At 43.0% G+C, this 18,979-nt stretch overlaps 1 protein-coding gene across 2 annotated transcripts in view; it reads right to left on the bottom strand.

Annotated features, from left to right (window-relative positions):
• Positions 1-1,927: 1,927 nt before the first annotated feature.
• LOC121461967 (protein mono-ADP-ribosyltransferase PARP14-like) overlaps positions 1,928-18,979 on the bottom strand; it is a 36,457-nt gene continuing 19,405 nt past the window's right edge. For both annotated transcript variants that reach the window (XM_041673356.1, XM_041673355.1), the window contains 12 exons: positions 14,887-17,135; positions 14,108-14,347; positions 13,347-13,568; positions 8,141-8,195; positions 7,427-7,576; positions 7,104-7,166; positions 6,573-6,740; positions 5,218-5,424; positions 4,531-5,130; positions 3,335-3,468; positions 2,532-2,706; positions 1,928-2,217 (listed from right to left, as the gene is read on the bottom strand). In XM_041673356.1, the coding sequence (XP_041529290.1) occupies positions 1,928-2,217; positions 2,532-2,706; positions 3,335-3,468; positions 4,531-5,130; positions 5,218-5,424; positions 6,573-6,740; positions 7,104-7,166; positions 7,427-7,576; positions 8,141-8,195; positions 13,347-13,568; positions 14,108-14,347; positions 14,887-17,135 (4,553 nt within the window). The remainder of the gene's footprint in view (positions 2,218-2,531; positions 2,707-3,334; positions 3,469-4,530; positions 5,131-5,217; positions 5,425-6,572; positions 6,741-7,103; positions 7,167-7,426; positions 7,577-8,140; positions 8,196-13,346; positions 13,569-14,107; positions 14,348-14,886; positions 17,136-18,979) is intronic.

Raw genomic sequence — 18,979 nt, 5'->3', positions numbered from 1 at the left:
ACAGTTTGTGCCAGCCCACTTAGAAACAGCAGCAGAGGTTCCAAGGCCTCTGTGTTGTTGTGGCAGCAATGGTGACCCCTTGCTCCACTTGAGGTCTTCTGGGGATCCCTATGGTGGGAAGTGGCACCTTAATCCTCCCAACACCCAGAAGTGTACTACCTGAGAACATTATACAGAACTAGCTCCTTGGCCTACAGAACTCCTAAAAGAAGTAGGGTGGACACCAAATTCAGAAGGAAAAAAGTCAAGGAAATTTGAGGTCACTTCACAGATCACCTGAGATACTTGCAACTGTGATGGCCACTGAGTGATGAACACTGTGTGATAGACACCATGTGACAGTGCTGTGTGAAGGTCACGTGTAATGACCACCATGTGATGGACACTGAATAATGACCACTCATTGATAGTCATTGTGTGATGGCCACTGAATGATGGCCATTGTGTGATAGACACCATGTGATGGTCACTGTGTGATGGACATTGTGTGATGGACACCATGTGATGGTCACTGTGTGATGGCCATTGTGTGATAGACACCATGTGATGGTCACTGTGTGATGGACATTGTGTGATAGACACCATGTGATGGTCACTGTGTGATGGACATTGTGTGATAGACACCATGTGATGGTCACTGTGTGATGGCCACTGAATGATGGCCAAAACAGCACTTGCTTCTCTCAAGGCCAGATCCTGTGGTGGGAATAGAGAAGGACTGGACACCAGCACCAAGACTCAGTAAGCTGGCTCTCAGGGTTCCTGCGTCAGTGAGCTCAGACAAGGACGTTCTTGTACTCTGAACATGTTCCCTTAAACCCTGAAATATGGAAAAACTCTCCCCAAAGCACTGTTCATGGGAACAAGGTCATGTTTGTGACCGCATCTCTCACTCTACCTGGCAAAGTCTAGGCACTCAATAAATGGCACTGAGTCTGAAATTGACAGGAGAAAATTAGAAGAACAATGCTAGCCAGGTCTGGTGACACAGGCCTCTGACATGTAGCCAAAGCAGGAAGAGAGTGAGTTCAAGGCCTGCCAAGGCTATGGAAGGATACCAGAGGCAGTCTGTGCAACTAAATGAGATCCTGCCTCAACATAAAAAGTAAATAGGGCTGGGACTGTGTAGTTCAGTGGTAGAGTTGTTCCTGGCTTATGTGAAGCCCTGGGTTCAGTCCCCAGTACCACAAGAAAGAATTACCATCCAGTAGACACTGAGTTAGCAGTCTGACTAATTAATTGGCTTAACACACAAAGCTGTGAAGTCATCACAAGCTGGCTTGCCATGGGAAAGATGCTAGCAGGGTCCTCAGCATTCACTCATTTTCACAGGGTGGAAGGATTTCCCCTGGAGATGCAGAAGGGTGATTTCACTAGGTAGCCGGAACATTGGGGTTGACATTAAAACGGGCCTCTGGCAATTGGGCCAGGGCTTCTGAGCTGTTCCCCTCCTGGAGCTCAGTTCACACCGACCACGAGCCATATGCCAGCACCCAGTTTGTACATAGTCCTGCCTGGAGCCATCCAGCCCACATGGCACAGGGCTGTTAGTGAAGAAAGAGGTTCTCTGCTCTGCATCTGTTCAGTTGGCAGTTGGCAGCCGGCAGCCTTACTGGCTCAATGACACTATGTGTCCCCACGGCACACTGCCTCTCTGACACGATTCCACTGGTGGTAGCCGGAACTGTTGTGGCTTCCTCAAAGTCTGTGAGGGTGTTACTGTCACATTTGAGACAGCACAGCTTCAGCTGTTACCTGATTTAAATTCTCAAGTTGATTGGCTCTCACGTGGATTCATTTCCACCATGGAGGAACAGCTGAGGAAACATGTCCACAGCAAAGAAAGAACTTGTGCTCTTAGAGACAGCATAAGGAGGAAACTGCTAAAATTTGTCTTGCAGCAGATGCATGAAGGTGCTCTGAAGTGTCACCGCCTAAAGGTGATGAGATACTCTGGGTATGCTTGATTGTCATAAAACACTACAAACAAACTTGGGTTTTTATCATCATCTGTGACAGTGTCGTACAAGTCAGTAGAATTTCGAGGGTCCCTTGGAGGAGGCACAATCAGTGATGAGGTTCCCATTGTGTAGTTCCCAGTGAGAACCCGCACGTAATACATATACTTCTTCCCATTGGCATCTGGTCTGGAATATGTATCATTAGCTGAATAGAAAGCATTGACAGCAAAATAGGTTCCCTTCCCATAGCATGTGGCTGCAAAGAGAAAGACATATTAATGTAGTTCAATGTAGCATATAAATCAACATGTTAGCCCAATATATCAACTAATGTAAAGGAATGATTGACTAGAATATTTTGAATATTTTCTCTATCATCATCATAATCATTATTAATATTTCACCTCAAGGAGGTAGTCAAGCCCTTGGGGTGACATTTAAATATATTACTGTTTACTGCTAAAACTGACTCCAATCTGGGCAGCACAATATGAGGAACACAGTGAATGGAGCCCAGGATGGTTCCAAGCCAGCAGCCCATTTGGGGAAACTGACTGCATCCTTCCTCACCGTTTTTCCCAGCATAGCTGCGGTTAAATCCGTTGTTGTTGAGGTGTGGAATAGAGCGAGCCTCCGTTCCATGGAAGAGTTGTTTCTCATTTCTTTCATGGCCATTCTTTTCATCCATGATTTTTTTGCTTGCCTGGTACTTCTTCCAGAGAGCTGGATTTTGGATCCTTTCGATCTACAAATTAATGAAGTATTGAGTTATTCTGGAGATGCCAAGATCCCTTGCCAAGTGATAGAAAATTACCAGTAATCTTTGTCTTTCACAAGCAAAAATTCTACTCGAGGAAATTTAGTGCCAAGTGACAGCATCCTGTGTTGAAAAAGCATTTGAGGACTGGTAAGACAGCTCAGGAAGAATATGGAGACCTGAGTTTGCTCCATAAGGTTGGAAGGAGAACACTGACTCAACAAAATCACACTCTGACTTCTACATGTGTGAACACTCCCTTCCCTCTACCCCTCCTCCATACACACGCACAGAGAGAGAGAGAGAGAGAGAGAGAGAGAGAGAGAGAGAGAGAGAGAGAGAGAAGTCTTTCTTACTGGCATGGAGTTAGTTAATGCACCGAGTTAGTCTGGCTAGTTAGGTGCCACAGTTTCAGAATGTCATAAGCTACCTGCATGGGTCTGGAAACCAAACTTGGAACTTAGGGTCCTCTGAGAGCACAATACAAAATCTTGACTCCTCGGCCACCTCTACAGACCCATATATGTGTAGGTTTCTTCAAGAACATTGGTTATATTACTTATATAACTAACTATGTAAACTATTCCATGAAGAAACTCCTCAGCAGTCAACTTACATTCTCTATGACGAAGTTTTGGCAGGTCTGGTGGAACTTGCTTGCCACCATGATATACTCAGGATTACTGGTTTGCAGACTGACCACAAGCAATTTCTTCTGTCCCATGTCACTCCAATTTGAAGGGATTTCAGCTGCAAAATAGACATTTAAGGGCTCCTGTGTTCATTTCCGGTATGCTTTGACAAACCTTCCTTCCTGTTGTATTATAGCCTCATAATTCTATGTATTCAAGACATTTCTTATCTTCCTAAAAGGATGTTGTTAAAAGCATGGAGCATGGACCATTGGTATCAGGATGAGATGGAAAACTTGTTTAAAGAGACGGGTGATTTAAGGTGAGATAGCGCAGTGGTAGATCTCTTGCCTGACACATATGAGACTCTTTTTTCCCAGCACCCTCTCCAGAAGAAGACAAAAGCCATCCATGTCCTGAGTTAGGGTTTCCTAGGGATGGAGCCTCTCTGCCTACTCCTCGTTTCCGTCTTGCTATGGTGTGAGAACTGACTACATGTTGTAACTCACCTTCATTTAGTGCACAGCCTCTACTCTGATGTGATTTAACAAATTCATTACTAACTTGTTCTGAACAATCTCCGTCATTTGCACATGAATGAGTTTGTACCACTAGAGGGTAGTCTACATGCATTTTCTCATTTGCCTCACTCCATCTTAAGAGGTAGGTGGGTGGGTGGTAGGGTTTGTCTGTGAAAGGCTGCTGAATACCACATATGATATATCATTCCTTAGAATGGGAATTGCTTAGAGTCTGAGGGGTTCATTCATACTGGTCCCACAGAAGATGAATATAGTCTGTGAAAAGCCAAGGGGGACTCATGTGGTTTGAAGGCAGTAATGACAGCCTACACAAGACAGACACTCCCATCTTGGGGATCAGATCGATGGAGAACCTGTAGGCCACTTCCTGACCTGGTACCCAGGAACCTTTGGCTCAGGAAAGAGAAGATGGGAATAGAATTGGACAGAAACAGGCAAATCTGTGAATTTGAGCCCAGCCTGGTCTACCTTCCAGGTCAGCCATGGCTACATAGTGAAATACTGTCTCAAAAACAAAGCAAAAGTATTCTTGGCCAGCAAAGGCTACATAGTAAAAGGCTGTAAAAAACAACATGAGCCAGGTGGTGGAGACACACACCCTTAATCCCAGCACTTCCACCCAAGAGCATGTAACTTACTTCCATCCTTTAAGAGGCGCTGCACAGTGATACTCTGTCCTTGAGGGCCTGTGGCTGTGTTTGTCCTCAAGTTCACTGTGAAGTCCTGATTATTAATTTTGACAACAGTTCTCTTGTGCTTTGCCTGCCATGCATCCTCCAATTGCATGGTAGCTATTTTGTCAAAACAGTGTATGACCTTGTTGTCAATATATCGCCATTCCACAAATGTGAGGACATAGTCTGCCTGGCTTTCCTTCTCTTTAGCCAATCGGATGCTCTTGATCAGGTTTTCAATCTCATCTCTAGCTCCCATCACATCTCTGCTGGTTCCTGTAACTTCAATCAAAGGCGCCTTCTGGTCCAGCTCAATGACGATGTTCAGCCTCTCCTGCAGCTCATTCAGCTTCTTGTACTCCTTCTCTCCAAAGTCTCTGACACACTCATCGTCACTGCGATAGGAGAGCTGCTCCTGGGTGATCAGGTTCTGTATCCAGGAGATTGTGCGATCCACACTGTCTTCATCTTTGCCACATACCCGGAAAACTGTCTGTTCTATTTTCTTCTCCAAAAACAGGGTGTTCTGTTTGTGCGGAGCATGTTTTGGAAAGCCTAAAAAGGCTAAAGAGAAAATGAAAATTAATTTTTCTTTTATTCCCTTCAGCATCAAGGTGAGGAAAATGTATTTGATAAAAGCAAACAACTCACAGGTGATCTTAGACAGTAGAGACGGCTGGGGAGGAGCTGGGGAGCCTTCTCTGTCTTTCATGTTGTCATAAAAAACACTCAGGATACGAGGCTGAAAGATAACAACTTTGACTTTCTTCACAGCCTGCACTGATGGTTTCTGGATAAATTCTTCAATGGCATCCATTATAGCTTTAGCAACTGCATCTGGGTCCTGATGAGCACTTCCTTGAAAAACACACGCACAAAAGAAAAGTTTAAGATCCACCTGCAAAAGGCTACTATATAAACAAGGAATTCCAGATGTCACAGGAAAGAAAATGTCTGGTCCCACTTTAATCGATGTATATTTTCCTAATATGACATCATCAAATAGTTTTGACATCCTAGACACAGTAAGGAGGAGTTTCTGTTTCATACTGTCCACAGGTCAGTTCAACACTCCAGGACAAGACCCTGAAACATGTTCTGATTTGTGACATTTGCATCTGTCTTTTTCAGCTGATCCTGGCTCCCAGGGTCACTGCCCTCCCATTACAGAGTCCAAGTGACTCCCCCTTGATTTACGAGAGTGTTCAAAAGATCATAAAAGGCAAAAAAAAAAGAAGAAAAATGATAATGCATATTGAAACAACATGGTTCTTACAGAACAATCTTAGCTTCTGATACATTTTATGCATGTGGTGGGGGGGATTCTCCCAGCTACCTCTGGGGACCTGATTTAAACTAAGGCACCCAAAACTGTAAGCTACTTGTTATAGTCTATAATTCTAGGTGTATTAGGTTACCCTAAGCCTCCAAGATGCCTTTCTTCCTCATACTCAGTACCATTTTAGCTGCCCAGCAGAATTCAAAGCAGCCAATGAGTAGATCCACTCCTGTCTTCAACATCATCAGATCTTGTTTCTCAAGCCCTGGAACCCACTGGCAAGGTAAGACTGTGGAATAGCCCAAAGTAAATGCCAGTTGCCAAATTCACGTGACAGACAATATAAAACTCTCCTGGGCCAGCTGGTTTGATAGATTGAGAGCCCATCCGATTATCACTGTTAATGGTGCCCACCACTGGGGCAGGAAATTAGAGTAGATGCCTTTGACAAACCTATAGACAATTGTGGGGACACAGGTCTCTCTTCCTGCCTCCATCCTTCCCATCATTGAGACCACAGGTGCACATAAATGCACCCTGCTCATTTTCCTCCTCCTTAAAGAACCCATAGGCTTTGCTCATTCCCTAGTGGACAGGGTGCCTTGGAGTGAGGAAACTGTCTACTCCTAGGGAAGGTGTCCCTGTCATCACCCAGACCCCGTGAAGACTAAACCCATGGGGAAGTGGACACTTTGGGATAGAGCCTTGACAGCCTGTGGCTACGGACCTGTGCCAATGGCTGGTAGGCAAATGGATGAGTATTTCCGTTGTTCACATTCTTCCAAAACACAGGAAACTGATCTCTTCACGTCATTCCCACCATCAACGTGAATAATATTCTTGCATCTCAGTGATCCACCTTCAGTAACTATGTACTCATTATTGTTCTGCTGAGCTGTGAAACATGAGCAGATTCAGAGTCAGATGCTGACCTGTGCTTGGAGAAAGCAAGATGTCTGATTTCACGAGGAAACATTTTATGAATTAAAAGTTCACGAAATACTACATATAGTGAAATTTGGGGATTAATTTCTCTTAACTGTAAAATATCTTTCCAGTTTTTATCTTCTTCTGTATAGAATTTCTTCATAAAATATATGATCTTAAGATGAATACATGGGTCTCAAAACAAAACAAAACCCCAAAAAAATTAATACATTGTCCTCCCAGCCCAAGGCCCTTTCTCGGTTTCCTCACTGCCTCCCACAGTCAATCTTCCACTTCCAATCCAGCTCCAAGAAGCAGCATCGTTCCTTACCCAAGACAGAACATTCGTTTTCCACACTTGGTCCTGCACCTTCCAAAATTGCTTTGGAGACTCCTACATGAGAAAATCAAGATGGTGACCTGACCAGAAAGACGTCTTTGTGTCTCAACACACCCCATCATAGAGCAGTAAGGACAGAGGAGACATTTTCAAAAATGTTGCCAGTTGTAAGAAAGTTCATTGAAATAACTTTAAAGACATTAGTTAACAGGAACAAGCCCAAGTTGACAAAGCCATTCTTTCTATAGAAACACTTCTTCATAAGATCTACCACACTAATTCCTGCATGAAACAGAATCCATCTCACTAAGTACCTAATTTGAGATTAAACGTGTTTGATGTTGAATTGACAATCACATCTGCCGCTTCTTTGGTGATGTCCCCCGTGGCCACTTGGAAGAGGATCGGGCCAATACTCATTTCGTGCACTCCTAACGTAGGGCTGGAGAGACTCCCATAAAACCCTGCCCAGAGGAAAGAGAAGACAGAATTAGGCACCAAGTCATCAGAAGCAAGAACAGTTGAGGTCGCAGGCTGCTCTATCACTGTATTGGCTGCCGTTTACTGTGGCCCTGGGTCTGAGCTGGGACAGGAGGATGACTTGAATTTAGGAGTTTGAGGCCATCCTGGGCTACATGGCAAAACCCTGCTTCAAAACAAAGCTCCAGAGAACCCAAACAAGATGAACTCAGAAACAGAAAGCCACATGTGACAGAGAAGTGTTGGCTTGTATTGTCTCTTAAGGTGTCTCTTGGAAAAACTATGTCACATGATCCACTGGAGGTGGTAGTCTCATCAGTAATTTAAAAATCCCACTCTACAGCTTATATGACCTGGCCCACCTTTCCCTTTTGTCCAAGTCAGGCCAGTTTCTTTTATACTCACATGCATGGAATATCCTTTAATTTTCATTTAATATGTTCCACAGTTTGACTTATCAGAGAAATGATCACCATCATCCTTTCCCTGTCATTGAACAGTTACTTGGTAACAAGAAATCACTGGTCAACTTAAACACTTTACTGTACCTTGGGTGTCACTTGGATTTCCATGACTCCTTTTGTCAAATTCATCTGAAAATGCCTGGAAACACAAACACAGTTTTAACCATTATGTACCCTATGAGATCAGTGAGTTTGCATCCTGGGAGCTTCTGATTCTGTATGCACACATGTAGTGATGTATATAGTAAAGCACACATGTAGTAATGTGTATAGTAAAGCCGTTGTGCCTGGCTTTGAGTGACTTGTTTCAGCAAAGCCTTGTTAGGTTTGGGTTGATTGGTAGACGCTGAAAATTTGTTTTGAGACTGTTTCAACCTTGAAGAAATGCTGTCTCTCTGGAATCTCTGCACTTGGTGCTCTCTGAGAGTTTGTAGCTATACTGACCTTGATCTGAAGACACTCCTAGAAACCTGGAGTTCTTACTTTTGATTGTGGCATTCCATAATGTGGGGGCTGTCTGCTCTCAAGGGAAGAAAAGGCTAGATGACTTCAGTAGTTGGAACATTTACCAGCCCCTATTAACCTTGTATATGTTTAAATAAAGTAATTAAAATGAGCTAGTGTGAGCTGGGTGTCAGTCTCTTCCATAAGGTTAAACCCCTCAGAAAATAAAGACTTGGCATCTTGGTGAGCTTCTCTCTCTTCTATGGCTCCTACATCAGAATTCAAACAATATATATATACACATACACATGACTAGAAAATAGTAGCCCTCAAACAGTAGTATTTAATTTACTTCAATATATTATATTTTAAAAGATATAAAATATACATATTGGCTGAGCAGTGGTGGCGCACAACTTTAATCCCAGCACTCAGGTGGCAGAAGCAGGCAGATCTCTGTGAGTTTGAGGCCAGTGTGGTCTACAAGAGCTAGATCTAGGACAGCTTCAAAGGTCCATATATACATGTATATATGGAGGCAAAGACAGGTGGATCTCAAATTTGAGGCCACCCTAGTCTACAGAGTGTGCTCCGGGACAACCAGGTCTATACAGAGAAACTCTTTCTCAAAAAACAAAACAAAACATCAGAATACAAAACGAAAGACAAAATATACATACACTTTTTGGAAATGTGTCCTGTAAAATAGAGATGTGAACAAAGTTGTAAATTCTATTAACTAGAGCTCTGTTTACAACAAAAACCAGACAGTTAAAATCCAATGGAGGGATAATTCTACAGTTTCACATGCCCATGTGTTAAAACAGTAGCCATTAAAAAAAATGTTCAAAGAATATTTAGTGGAATGTAAAAATGCTTATTTTATACTTTCAAGTGGAAAGGATATTAAATTACGTGTTTGCATGATCTCATCTAGAATCATACAGCAGAGGAGACTGGAACAAGGTTAACTGAACAATTTCTGCATTTTGTGCTACTCAATGTGTCTTCTTTAAATGCATTCCCTTCTTAACCAAACAGCCCAGAGAAGCTGCACCTAAAAGCCATGTTTAGACCTTCAGCTCCTGCTATTCAGTCTCTGTCCCAGTATCCACTCATAAGCAGCTCTTTCTGAAAATGAAATGCAAGCTTAAATGTCTTTAAATATTGAGAGTTTATAATGTTTGGAGGGAGAATAATAACATTTAAATGTGTTAAAGATGTCAGTGGAAACTAATCATTTTCATAGATCTGCATAGTATTCTATGTATTAAAGAAAATGAGAGCAGTTAGGCACTAGTGGCATGTGTCTTTAATCCCAGCACTCGGGAGGTAGAGAAAATAGGATCTATGAATAAAGGTCAGTCTGGTCTACAGAGTTAGTTCCAGTACAGGACAGCCAGGGCTACACAGAGAAACCCAGTCTGAAAAGACAGACAGACAAACAGATTTGGAGACTCAAGTCTATGAGACAGGATTCATCCCTATTCATGCAGACATTCATATCACCACAAAATCTCAGCACCTCCACCTCATGTTCACGTTGTATACAGAAATCTAAACTTGTAAAGTAGTTATGACTTCTAGAAGGGAGGTCATGTTGAAATTTTGATGGGGATTGCATTGAATTTATAGATTGCCTTTGGTAGAATTGCCATTTTTATGATGTTGATCCTACCAATCCAAGAACTTGTGAGATCCTTCCATTTTATGGTGTCCTCTTCAATTTCTTTCTTCAAAGCCTTAAAGTTCTTGTCAAATAGATCTATCACTTCATTGGTTAGAGTTACCCCACAATATTTTATGCTATTTGTGGCTATCATGAAAGGTGAAGCTTCTCTGATTTCCCTCTCCACTTCTTTATCCTTTGTATATAGGAGGGCTACTGATTTTTTTTGAGTTGATCTTATATCCTGCCACATCACTGAAGGTATTTATCAGTTGTAGAAGTTCTTTGGTAGAGTTTTGGAAGTAACTTATGTACACTATCATATCATCTGCAAATAACGAAAGTTTGACTTCTTCCTTTCCAATTCGAATCCCTTTGATCTCCTTATGTTGTCTTATTGCTATTGCTAGAACTTCAAGCACTATGTTGAAGAGATATGGAGAAAGTGGACAGCCTTGTCTTGTTCCTGATTTTAGTGGAATTGCTTTGAGTTTCTCTCCATTTAACTTGATGTTAGCTTCAAAGACCTTGAGAGAACAATAATCAACTTTATATGGAAAAACAAAAAACCCAGGATAGCCAAAACAATCCTATACAATAAAGGTACTTCCAGAGGCATTACCATCCCTGACTACAGTAATGAAAACAGCTTGGTATTGGCATAAAAACAGAGACATTGACGAGTGGAATCAAATCGAAGACCCGGATAGTAATTCACAAACCTATGAACAACTGATTTTCAACAAAGGAGCTAAAAGTATACAATGGAAGAAAGAAAGCATCTCCTACAAATGGTGCTGGCATAACTGGATGTCAACATGTAGAAGAATGAAAATAGATCCATATCTATCACCATGCACAAAACTCAACTCCGAATGGATTAAAGACCTCAATATAAATCCGACCATACTGAACCTGATAGAAGAGAAAGTGGGAAGTACACTTGAACACATTGGCTCAGGAGACCATTTCCTAAATTTACCCTAGGAGCACAGACACTGAGAGAAACAATTAATAAATGGGACCTCCTGAAACTGAAAAGCTTCTGTAAAGCAAAGGACATGGTCATTAAGACAAAAAGGAAACCTACTGAATGGGAGAAGATCTTAACCAACCCCACAAAGGTCTGATCTCCAAAATATATAAAGAACTCAAGAAACTAGACATTAAAATTCTAAATAACCCAATTAAAAAATGGGGTACTGAACTAAACAGAGAATTCCCAACAGAAGAATTTCAAATGGCCAAAAGATACTTAAGGATATGTTCAACATCCTTAGCGATCAGGGAAATGCAAATCAAAACAACTTTGACATAGTATCTTACACCTGTAAGAATGGCTAAAAACAAAAACACCAATGATAACCTATGATGGGGAGGATGTGGAGTAAGGGGAACACTCACCCATTGCTGGTGGGAATGCAAACTTGTGAAAACACTTTGGAAATCAGTGTGGCAGTTTCTCAGAAAACTGGGAGTCAACATACCTCAGGATCCAGCAATACCACTCTTGGGAATATACCCAAGAGATGTCCAATCATACTACAAAAGCATTTGTTCAACTATGTTCATAGCAGCATTATTTGTAATAGTCAGAACCTGGAAACAACCTAGATGCCCCTCAATGCAGGAATAGATAAAGAAAGTGTGGAATATATACACCTTATAGTACTATTCAGTGGTAAAAAAAAAATGACATCTTGAATTTTGCATGCAAATGGATGGAAATAGAAAACACTATCCTGAGTGAGTTAACCCAGACCCAAAAAGATGTATATGGTATGTACTCACTCATTAGTGGACTCTAGCCATAAACAAAGTACATTGAGCCTATAGTTCACAAGCCTAGAGAAGCCAAATAATAAGGTGAACCCAAAGAAAAACATATATAGATCCTCCTGGAAATTGGAAGCAGACAAGATCGCTGGGAGAGCATGTGACAGAAATGCCCACATTACCTTATACCATAATGTCACAGGGAAGCTATTTAAAACTACTAGTTGCTGGGCAAGTTACATACTTACAATCCCAGTATTCTGGAAGCTGATGCAGGAGGATTTCCATGAGTGTGAACAGTCTGGAGTACTTTAAAAAAAACAGTCTAACAAAATCCTACACAAACAAACCTTACCATATTTGTACAATTCAAGGTAAAGGAGTCAGGAGTTTTGACTGCCCAACTAGAACATAGGTTCCCTATGCTTGTTTCCATGAATTTACAGATAGTGTCTAGATCTAGATAATAATGAAGTAGGACCCAAAAATTCAAACATCCCCAATCCACGGTCATCCGTGGGCTGCTACCTTTACTGTGACATTGTGGAAACTGTTCTAACACTAAGGCCATGTATCTACTGGATTATAAAGACATGGAGAACAGAAATCAGGTCTTAGAATCAGACCACATTGCCATAGCTGATGTGACACACTGTGACCGAGGATGAGTCTAGTATTTCTGGTCCAAGTGTCCTAAGTCACATGGGGACGTGTCCTTTACTCGTAATTAATTACATTTCCAGAAATTCTGGAATCACCAACATACCATACTGGAATTTTCAAATTGATAATGCTATAACTGTGCCATTATATTATGTATTAACATGTCTATATCCATAGGAGAGGCAATCCCATAGGCTGAAAAAACAATGGGTATTACAATGTGTGAGCCTTACTTATCTGACCCTATAATGGGTATTACAATGTGTGAGCCTTACTTATCTGATTCTGATCCAGACATAAGGATGGAGAGATGGAGAGACATTCATGAGACAGCTGTAACCTCACACAGTAACTCTATCATTGACCACATAAAAAATGACTGCCATTTCTAGGTGTGTTTTAGTGGTAAGATTATGTTCAAAATAAATTGGTGAATTGTTTAGAGACAGAATTTTGTGTCAGCATCACCTGTGAGAAAAAGATCAAACTCCCAGCCACAGAGCAATAGCAGTTGAGGCTGAATAACAGAACTTCATTGGGTTGGTTTATGGACTTTTGTGTTTGTTTGAAACTATCCTGAATAAGAAGTGGTTTTTTTCCTTCTGTATCTAATTTTTCTTGAAATTTGTCATGCTATGTATAACCAGTCAGCACACTCTCTTATGCTGAAAACACAGGAAATGAACCCCTTTTAGACCAAGAAAATGTAGAAGAACATGAGAAAACAGAGTACTGTACCTGAATGTTTTCAACGTCTTTTGGGTGGACCAGAAACTGAACTTCGCGTAAAGTTTTTGGGTGGTTCTTGCTACTAAATTTGAGCACTTCTGAAATTATCAGTTTAGCAAATTCAGGTTTAGGAAACCCCAGATTTCCTGTTCCTATTGCTGGAAATCCAATTGATTGCAGAGACCGTGCCTCAGCCGTTCCTAGACAGTCTCTGATGATGTTTTTCATGATCTGAAAAGCACAGAGCAGTTCCTAAAATGTCCTGTTTAGAAACGAGGGACCCTAAAAAGTAAGCACTCAGCAGCTTGTCCTGGGATCACTGTCCACTCTATTGTGCTTTCAACAAAAGTTAGCAACAGTGTGAGGGGGAAACTGCGGAGAAGAAATGAGAAAGAGAACGTGGACACCTTACAAGAGCACAGACTCACTCCACCACAAGCAAAGAGGGGAAGCCACAGCCGTCCCAGTCTATCACTGTCTCCCAGCTTCAAGCCCTCACCTTACCTTTCCTTAATAAATGTAGTATATTCCCCCAACCCTTCCCTGACCATCAGTAATTGCTGAGCACAATAACTAACTTACATGTCTAACTATATGAACTATGATCTACAAGAAGTCATCTACAACTGAAAAGAAATGGTTATGCTATGGAGCTTGCCAAACTCATGATTCTGTCCCAGAAAAAAAGCAGACAGGGATTAGCTGTGGTGTGCTGTAGGGGAGGCCAGAGAGCTACCCCATGTCCTGGAGAATGTACAGCTGGGTCCTACCTTCAGTGACCATGCAGTGTCGTTGACTTTCCACTGTGGAACGACCACGTGAAATACGTGGTGGCAGTTCAGGTTACAGCCACTGGTTTGTAGAATTGTGCCTGCCTTGATAGAGACCGCTTGTCCTGCTTCATTCAGTTCCTTTTGGAGTTCTGGCCCGGCCTTTTCCAGTAAGGCCTTAGACAGTGGTCCATTGTTGAGTGCAAGATCCAAGGAAATGGAGGTGACAACGACATCAGTCTTAAAGACAAAACCAAAGATTCTTATAGGACTCCCAACATCTGAACCTTCCTCCCACCCACCTGCCCACACCTTCCTCACAAAGGACCCACAGATGGCATCCGGGAACTGAGCTCCCTTGTCCACTCCAGCACCCAAGGTCACCCTTCCTCGTGTCATTGGTTAAATTCCTATCCTCTGCATTCCCCATGCTCTCCCATACCTGTAACTGACAGAAGCCAGCACTAGATGGAGCAGACACGACAGATGGGAAATGATGAAGATGAGGAGAGCCCTGCAGTGTCCCCTACTATGGACCACAGTTAAGGGGATGGAGTGACCTATTCCAGAGCCCTTCAGATTCGTACAGACACACCAGTCTCTACTCCTGAGTGATTTGGGAAGAAGTCCAGCAAAGAGGGAAAATGTTTGAAGGTCTGAGTAGGAGAGCAGGGAATTTTTCTCAGTCCTTTCCCTCCACCCTGTCCTTCTCTGGCCCACAATAAAGCTGGCAGAGGCCAGTGACATCACAGAACATTGTTGGTGACAGGGACACTCACCTTGGCATTCTGGACACCTTCTTCCACCAACCGGATTTTCAGGCCTTCTGGGGACACCAGCACATAGTCCTGTGTCTGTGGTTTCTGTGGCGTTTCCCCAGGTGGCACTAATTCTAAAGCTTGTAAACCGGAAGGGGAAGCTGTGTGGAAGAGGTAGGCTTTATATGTAGTGTCTACAGCTTTAGCAAAGGCCCCAGCAACCTTTGCAGATATGTCTAACAGATAAATCTTTTTCAAGGTGCGCCTGTATGGCTGGCGTTGGAAGTTGTCTTTGATGGCAGAAACAATGGTGGCCACACACTGGTCTAAGGGAAAGCCAAAGATTCCAGAGCTAATAGCTGGCATGGCTATGGAGTGACACTTGACCTCCTCAGCTAAGGAGAGACTTCGTTCCACAGCTCTCTTCAACAGGCTCACACACTCCTGGGCCTTATTTCCGTCCCACCGAGGCCCTACTGTGTGGATGACATGATGGCAAGGGAGCTTGCCTGGTTTTGAGATAACGGCATTGCCAGTTTTGATCATGCCACCCTTTCTCACTATTTTGTCACATTCTGCTTGAAGTTCAGGGCCAGCTGCATTTGAAAGAGCGAGGGCCAGACCATCAATGTGTTTCAGATTCTCATTTGCTGCATTCACGACTGCATCGGCAGGAAACCAAGCAAGGTCTCCCTGCTGTACAATCAGCGTGACTCCAGGGGCTATGTCCTTCTGTAAGAGGCACTTCTGCCCTTTAAGGCTGCCTTTGTCCTTCTCTGCTCCCTCCTGGAGCTCAATGATGCAGCCATACAGGCGTTTGATCTCGCTTTTGTAATAGGATGCTTTGTCCTGGAAGAAGTGCCTAGCACCAGGCTTATCTATCTGGAACCTTTTAATGCAGACTGAATCCCTGATTTGCCTGACCATGTCCATGCACTCTAGAACTTTGCTCTTGGAGCCAGTTAGTAAAATGCCTTTTGGTTCGTCTTCCAGCTTAAAACGTGCCTGCACATTGGTCTCTTTTATTTTTGGCCAGAACAGATTCTTGTCTGCCCTTAAATACTCAATAATCAAGACCGATTCAATTTCAACCAGTCTTTCAGTTTTCATGGTGCTCTCCAAGAACTCAAAAAGTTGGCCATGGATTTCATTTACTTCTTTCACACAGCCTGCAATGATGACCTCAGCCGGGGTTCCTGAAGTTAATTCATTCTTTATTGTAATGCTTGCAGTGGAGGAGTGTCTCTTTTGCAGAGGGTGAATTTTCTTCTTCCATGCATTGCCTCTAAAAACTTCCTTGTCCTCAACTTTAATGAGCTTGTAACTTAAAGTGTTAAGCATTTTCTTTTCTGCTTCAGCCAGGGCTCTGAAAGAACAGGCCATCAAGAGAAGAGCTGTACCGTTCAGCTCATATGTGGCGTGAATTTTCTGTGCGTCAAAAAGAGTCTTGGAGAATTCCTGACTGTCTACTTGCTGCAGAAACATGAAGACTTCAGAAGGAAGCGGGACGTTTATCTGAGGCATGGAATACACTTTGTCCTGAATGTCACACTTTACTTTATGCACATCTGCACGGAATCCCTTAAAGCACAGGTGCTGAGTGGCAGCATCGTAATGAATCTCCATCTCTGGGTTCTCTTTGCTTAGATCCTCCAGGAAACCACTCTGATGCAAAAGAAAATGTTTCCCCGGAGAAATGGCCACGTTCTCCTTCAGACTCTGCTCCTCCTTTCGGACCTTCTCCGTGGTGCTGTCTATTAACTCCTTGATTTTCTGGCCGATGTCTTGGACATCTTCTGATTTTCCGGCTAAGGTGAGACTCTCCTTATCAAACTCAATGAGAACTCTGTCATCTCCTACCTCATGCTGTATGATGTCCCACACTGGCGGATACACTTCAAACACCTTAACTTCGTACTTAGCCTTGATGTCAGACAGCACCTCGGAGGCGTCTCTCTGCCAGGTCTTGATGCTTGGTCTGTGAGTGACTAAGGTGGCAGCAGGTCTGACGGTCACTGTGCCGTTGATGTCAGACCATGTTAGCTCACAGTGACAGCGTCTCATTTTGTCATTTATCTCCTTGATCAAATGATTATGTTTTTGAAAGAACTTCCACAAAGGAAGGTCCAGTGACTCTTGGAAAGATGCTGGAAGCTTGACCAGTGGCTTCTCCTCGCCATACAAGGCTGTGCCCAGAGAAGGATAATAGGGGAAGACAGACAGTGGCCTCCTGTTGAAACTGTGCTTCTTGGCCAGAATGGTGTCTAACACTTTAAAAACAAAATAAACAGACAAACAAATACATAAATAAATTACAATAATTTCATTGTTATGCATTTCCAAAGACACAAAACAAAACAAACTTTTCAGGAGGGCAAAAGTCTCTGCTGTTTGTAGAACTCAAAGGTGGCATTCTCCCATGTGCTCAGCTGTAGACTGATGCTAACCACAAGACAGACTCCATTTAGGGCTATGATGACTTTATATCCAAATCACTCTACACTGAAATCATGCTGAGTCTATTGCTTCTCTGATGTCACTGATGTATGTGGCACAATAAGAAACAGATACAAATTTAGACACAAGCATGGTGTTGGTGTTTATACAAACACAAGGAATGGTTTAAGGGCTGGAGAGATGGCACATCAGCTAAGAGCACTAGGCCACTCTTCTGAAAGACCCGGGTTCAATTCCCAGCACCCACAAAGCAGCTCACAACTGTCCGTAACTCCTGTTCCAGGGGATTCAACACTCTCACACAGATATACATGCAGACAAAACACCAATGAAATAAATAAATAAATTTTAAAAAGAACTTTTAATCCTTTGGGTAGATAATTCAGCATCTATCCCTTACTGTATAGTCCCAGAATTTAACTTCCATAGCTAATTTCATTTCTCAGGAGAAGATAATTGTGACAGCACTCTGTGTTGCTTTCCCAAGGGCTTTACATGAATGTCCTGTGTTTACTCCTGACAGTGGCCTTCTCAGGTAGAGATTCTATTACACCCATAGATAGAGGTGAGAAAGTAGATGCTGGGGAAAGTCAGGGTTCTATAAACCCAGGGAAATATCTGTACTAATTTCCAGTGTGAGCCAACCCAGACCCCATGGTCTTGCCCCTATACCAGATCAAAATCATCCTCACAGTCATTGGAGAGTCCAGTCCCAGAGGTCACAGTTTAGTAAGGCCTTCCCCATTATATCTCCCAGTCACCATGTGTACCAGGACAGCCACCACAACCCACCCCTGACTGAATGCTCACGTTCTTTCTCTTTCTCCAGGACTGTCCTCACCTTGTTTTAGCTGTTGGCACGTGTAAGTAGTATCAGCATGGAAATTAGAATCAATCCCTCAACAACTTGGATTTAAATGGCACCCATGGCAGAAGCATGCTAAAACATGATACCCTGGTGACAGACTCAGTCCTAGGGCAGGTATCGGGCCTGAGGGAAGGAATGTGACCTTCAGAGGCCCAGCCTCCCACAGGGCTCCAGAGAGGCTAGACAGCCTGAGTGACCTCCAGCTCAGACTCAGCACCCCCTTAGGCCAAGCACTGCTGAGACACTGTTTCATTTCCTCCTACAGCATCCTCTGAGGTAACTCCTAACACTACCCCTACAGATGAGAAAACAGAAGGTTTGAGGGCTCACAAAGGTCACCATGCCCGTTACCACCAATCAGGATTTTAAGTCAAGTCTGTCCGACTCAAGAACCCCTGATGATGTCATCAACAACAGGACTTCCATCTCCTCCTCAGGTTATGAGACATCTCCATTATCCCGTCTCAGCACAGGCACAGCACAGGGGGAACAGGAACGCTTTCTATAACTCTACACGCTTCTGAGTCTATCTCTCCCTAAACTTGTTGATTAGAGAGTCAATGCAGGGACATAAAACACAGATCTATGGCTGTGAGTACGGCCTGTCAACGTTCCTAGAATGGCGACCTTCAGTCACAGGCCGGACTCCTCAGAGACTCTCCCTGTCTCTCATGAGCTTGTGCTGCTTCTCCAGAGCCTGCCTTGCTGCCCTTGTTCTGCACCAAATCCAGATGAATGAGAGATTGGGGCCATTTCTGAGAGATTAAGGAATGACTGAAATGGCCAACC

Source organism: Microtus oregoni, unplaced genomic scaffold (genome assembly GCF_018167655.1).
Source record: "Microtus oregoni isolate MIOR12 unplaced genomic scaffold, Mior012 000023F_ref0000262, whole genome shotgun sequence".
NCBI classification, from domain to species: Eukaryota; Metazoa; Chordata; class Mammalia; order Rodentia; family Cricetidae; genus Microtus; species Microtus oregoni.
Note: the sequence above shows the minus strand (reverse complement) of the source record. Positions and strands in the feature narration are given on the sequence as shown.